Source organism: Microtus ochrogaster, unplaced genomic scaffold, assembly GCF_000317375.1.
Source record: "Microtus ochrogaster isolate Prairie Vole_2 unplaced genomic scaffold, MicOch1.0 UNK11, whole genome shotgun sequence".
NCBI lineage: Eukaryota > Metazoa > Chordata > Mammalia > Rodentia > Cricetidae > Microtus > Microtus ochrogaster.
In genome coordinates this window covers 355,728-361,099 of record NW_004949109.1, presented here as the reverse complement: position 1 = coordinate 361,099, position 5,372 = coordinate 355,728, and the positions used below count along the sequence as shown (strand labels likewise).

The 5,372-nt window shown below is 47.6% G+C and overlaps 1 protein-coding gene across 1 annotated transcript in view; it reads right to left on the bottom strand.

Annotated features, from left to right (window-relative positions):
- Ccdc125 (coiled-coil domain containing 125) overlaps positions 1-4,965 on the bottom strand; it is a 38,321-nt gene extending 33,356 nt beyond the window's left edge. The window contains exons 1-2 of the mRNA XM_026788977.1: positions 4,857-4,965; positions 1,757-2,097 (exon numbers count right to left, since the gene is read on the bottom strand). Coding sequence (XP_026644778.1) covers positions 1,757-2,057 — 301 coding nt within the window. The 5' untranslated portion in view covers positions 2,058-2,097; positions 4,857-4,965. The remainder of the gene's footprint in view (positions 1-1,756; positions 2,098-4,856) is intronic.
- Between the last annotated feature and the right edge of the window lie 407 nt (positions 4,966-5,372).

Genomic DNA, 5,372 nt, shown 5'->3' with positions numbered 1-5,372 from the left:
AAAACAAAACAAAACAAAACAAAAAAAATCTAGGTTAGCCGGTTCAGTGACTCTGTTCCTGGAACTAGCTGACCATAAAGTTAGGTTATAATCTTGAGAATAATCTTGAAAAATTGGGGAGTTACCCCCTTGTAATGATCACTAGTATTTTCAGAATTTTCCAACGACGCCCTCCCTACCCCCTTTGAGTTGTGGTTTCTTCCCCTAAATATCCCTCTCCCAGTTACTCGGGGTCAAACTCCTCTACCCCTGCATGGGAAATTAGTTTCGGCCCTAGCTGGTTCCTGTCCTGTCAATAAACCTTATGTAATTGTAGCAAGGACAGTCCCACGTGAGTTCCTGGGGGTCGTGTTCCTGGGAGACTTGAGAGTCTCCCCTCTTTCACTAAAAGAATTGGGGAGGGGCTGGAGAGATGGCTCAGTGGTTAAGAGCACCGCCTGCTCTTCCAGAGATCCTGAGTTCAGTTCCCAGCAACCACATGGTAGCTCACAACCATCTGTAATGAGATCTGGTGCCCTCTTCTGGCCTGTAGACAGAGTAATGAGAATACTGTATACATAATAAATAAATCTAAAAAAAAAAAAAGAATTGGGGAAATTTGGGGAAAATGAAGGAATTGTTCTTGCCTGATTATGACACTTGGTAAAAGAATTATACTGAAACAGAAAGGTACTGGCTATGATGAATAAAGTTTCTGAAAAACCTAGGGCTTTGGGGATGACTGCCTTTGGCCTTATAAATCAAAATTGGAATTGTGAGGAGCAACAACGGGAAAGGTATGACAATGGAGTGAAACCCGCTGAACTACGCTTCTGTAAACTGCAGGTAGTTAGCCTCTGAGGTGAAAGCCTCAGAAGTTGTTTAATAATTAACCCAGCTAAGAATTAAGAATATAGTGGCTGGCATGGGGCTTGGGAACTGGGAAAATGTCATAATGAATGATGATGTTCTGATTTCAAAGAATCTTTGTACTTTCTGTGAACTGCTTTGTTCCTGAAATGATTAACCTGGGACAAGAAAAAAGAATCAACTTCCTTATGTAAAATTCACAATGAAAGACTGAGGTTTGAAGCTTGGGGCAGAGAGAGACAGAAAGGGAAAGAAATAAGAGAGAGTGAGAGAGAATTAGAAGACCCCTTCCTGCAGCTGAGAGCCTGCCAGCTTGCATTAGAATCCTGTGTTCGCGTACTCACTTAGCCTTCCAGACATCCCAGATTCGAGACCCACTTCTCTGCTGAGGCTGGTCCCCAGCATCCTACCATACTCAGAAACAAAACATCAGCTACCTCTGAACTCCCCACATTCCTTTAAGAGACTAAAAAGTGGACCAGTGAGGTGACTCAGCAAGAAAAGGCACCTGCTACCAGGAGTGATGACGTGGGCTGTCCCCAGCATCCTACCATACTCAGAAACAAAACATCAGCTACCTCTGAACTCCCCACATTCCTTTAAGAGACTAAAAAGTGGACCAGTGAGGTGACTTAGCAAGAAAAGGCACCTGCTACCAGGAGTGATGACGTGGGCTGGGTCCCTGGGACCCGCATGGTGCAAGGAAAGAACTGGCTTCAGGTTGGGGCATACCTTGACACGTGCTCGCCCCACCTCCTTAAACAAGTAAATTTAATCTAAATAGTCTTAAAGAGATAGAGATGAAAATCTCCTGCAGTTACTGATTTTCGCTTGCCAGGAGAGTGACAGCACTGATAATCTCCACAAGGGAAGGAAGAAGAGAAAGCCGCGGAGGAGGAGTTCTCACCAGAGCTGCTCTGCCGCGTGTAGCCGGACGCTCTGCATCCTTGAGCGCGTGTATCCCGCAAGCCCTCAGTCCCGGAATACTGAAAAATGGTTTCGCTTCTTTCGTCCCCCTTTCTTGGAAACGGAGGGGGGCTTAGGTTCCTTCCATCCGACCTTTTCTTAGATGCAATAGAACACGAAACTTCATAAATCCCGCCGGGTCTTCCTCCGAGGCCATACCCTAGGTCACCTTCCGTCATGTCATCCTCCTCCGTTTCCCAGATATCCTCAGTCTCACTCGGCGACCTCGTCACTTTGCTCATCAGCCAAATGCGGCTTTTATCATAAGGGAAGACAGGCTGCCTGTAGTGAGGTGAAGCAGTAATTAAAAACCAGTCAGCGGATGCCATGATTCCTCTTCTGCTTTTCCCCCCCAAAGACATGAAAGGTTTTATGTCAAAAAGATACCTATACATCCATGCTCATTGCCACTAACTTACTGCTGCCAAGCTATGAATAAAGAAAATGTGTGTGCATTCACGAAGAGGAGTATTATTCAGTGTTAAAAGCGTGAGGGGAGGGGAGGGAGGGGGGAGCTGGAGAGATGGCTGGGTGGTTAAGAGCACTGGCTGCTCTTCCAGAGGACCTGAGTTCAATTTCCAGCAACCACGTGGCAGCTCACAACCATCTATAATGCAATCTGGTGCCCTCTTCTGGCTTATAGGTAGAACACTGTATACATAATAAATGAATAAACCTTAGAGAGAGAGAGAAAGAAAGAAAGAAAGAAAGAAAGAAAGAAAGAAAGAAAGAAGATAGAGCTGGGCAGTGGTGGCACACACCTTTAATCCCAGAGGCAGAAGTTGTTGGATCTCTGAGTTTGAGGCCAGGCTGGTCTACAGAGTGAGTTCCAGGAGAGCCAGGGCTACACAAAGAAACCCTGTCTCAAAACAACAACAACAACAAAAAAAGAAAGACAGGGGCTGAAGAGATGGTTCAGCAGTTAGGAGTACTTGATGTTTTTACAGAGGATCAGAGTTTGATTCCCAGCACCTACATCAAGCAGCCAACTGCCTGTAACTGCAGCTGCAGGGATGCTCTGCCCTCTAGTGGCCTCCAAGGGTACCTGCACACATCTGGTGTACATACAAACAGGCGCGCACAGGCGTGTGCACACACACATATAAGTTTAAAATTGAAAGAAGACAAGCCCTAACACACAAGTGCCCTTTGCACTCCTCACTAGAGTGTTTAACACCTCAGGTCTTTTTCCATGGGAAAAGGTCCCAGCTCTTACTTCAAAGAACAACATGAATTGTGGGGAAGTCAGCGGAGGCTGAGGCGTGAATGCGGTACCCTACTGATCAGGGTAGAGCAGACCAGTCACTGAGGTGACAGAAGACTGTAACAGGCAAACTTACAAAGGGATGGCTGTGTTTCTACAAGTCTGAGAGTGGCGCTGATTCAGACAAGTGGGAAATGACTTCCCACCACAAACGCTGCTCCAGAAGGACGACGTCTCCTGCTTTTGTCTCTGCTCCATCCCTTACTTCAAGGGCTAAGGGAACTCTGGGCTCTATTGGCTCGGGGATGGAAAACAGGCAGAGGAAGGTGTCCCTCTCAGTTTCCTCCCCCTCTTTCCTCAAATTACACTGTCACACTTGTGTTCAAATTCTCCTACTATTGTGTAACTCAAGTAAAACCCAAAGCCTGTGCAACGGCCAGAGGGCCCACATTCTGCCCATCTCTCCTCGCACCCACGCTGACGAGCCCAGGCTCCCGGCTGCTCTGGTGTGGACTGTATTCTTCGCCCCAGGGCTCTGTGCCACCTGGACTATTCCTCCCCTAGATGCCGCACACCTGGCTCCTCAGCCTCTCTGAGTAATAACTTCAGTGTCTGTCACCTTCTTAGTGACCTTTCTTGGCACACTATCTGAATCGCAAGTGGCAAGGGTGGAGGCAGGAGGTACTGCTCTCCGGCATTTGCATAGCACGTTCCATCCCCAACACTGCAAAATAAAATAAAGAGAATTGCCAACTCTCTGCCTGTGGTAGCATAGGCTGGCAACTTTAGCACACAGAAGGCAGAGGAAGAAAGAAGCCAGTTTATGATTAGCCTGGGCTACACAGACCAGCTAGCCTTAAAATAATAGAAAATAGCCAGGCAGTGGTAGTACATGCCTCTTTAATCCCAGCACTTAGAGGCAGAGGCCAGCCTGGTCTACAGAGCTAGTTTAGGATAGCTAAGGCTACAGAGAGAAATCCTGTCTCGAAAAACCTAAAAGCAAAAACCAAATCAAAATAACCATAGGCAGGCAGATGTGGAATAGAACCCACAGAGGAGCCTGTGACTCCTGAACTCTGAGGTGAAAGGCGTGGGCCACCGTGCCCAGCGTCTCCTCCTGTTTCCATCTCCCTTCCTTCCTTCTTTCCCTAATACATAGAACTGTGTAACATATCCCCCAGATTTTGCTTATTTCTCAAATTATACCACAAACCCGTCTGATAAGGTGGGGGACTGAGTGGAGCAGGAGGCGATTCACTGTGTATATGAGCTAGGTTAGCTCAGCCGCCTGCACAGTCTCCTCAGCCACGGCCCAGACCTGCTCCAGACACCCTCACGCAGAATGGACACGCCAACACGTCCCAAGCCCTGTCTGCTTCACCCCGGTACTCTAGAGCCTAATTCAGTTTCTGAAACATAAAAGCGGCTCAATAAAGACTTGTTTACTAAACAAATAAAAAGGAGAGAACGAGCGAATATAAAACTTGCCTCTTCTAGGACAAGGATGTACAACAGTCGTGTTGTCAAGGCTACAAGGCTACACACTGGGCGCCACAAGACTTGTCCTCCCCCCCCCCCACTTTAAAATTTTTTTGAGACAGGGCTTTTCTGTGTAGCTTTGGAGCCTGTCCTGGGACTCGTTCTGTAGACCAGGCTGGCCTCGAACTCACAGAGATCCGCCTGTCTGTGCTTCCCAAGTGCTGGGATTAAAGGTGTGTGCCACCACTGCCCGGCAAGACTTGCTTTCTTTTCCAGAAGAAAATGTCTTCTAGAAACAGCATCTTAGAGGATGCACCACCGAGGAGCCCCCTCCACCCCCACCCCTGGGGTCACTTACTCGGTCACGCGCAGGGGGCAAGTGCTGCAGACACTCAGCCTCCTTCCTTCAGGACGGAGTGCGGTGAACTCCGGCTTTCAACACCGGGCATTTCAACACGGCGGTTCCGCTGCAAATGTGTAGAAATGTTTCACTTTAAACACAACTATGAGTTAAAGAATCCAGTGTCAAGTTTCAATTCAATGAGAAGAAAATATAATAATGATGATGATGATGATAGGAATAGCAATAAAATAACCCCAGTAACAAGCCTCAGATGAGACTGGGAACACAAATATCCTGCTGCTTAAGCAGATGCTTACTGGGATTTTCAAAGACACTGAACCAGTCTTGACTTTTTGCTGAGATGGCTTTTTTGGTGGGGGAAGTTTCAAGACAGGTTTCTCTGTGTAGGTTTGGAGCCTGTTCTGGAACTCGCTCTGTAGACCAGGCTGGCCTTAAACTCAGAGATTCACCTGCCTCTGCTTCCTGAGTGCTGGGATGAAAGGCGTGCGCCACCACCTGGTGAGACTGCTA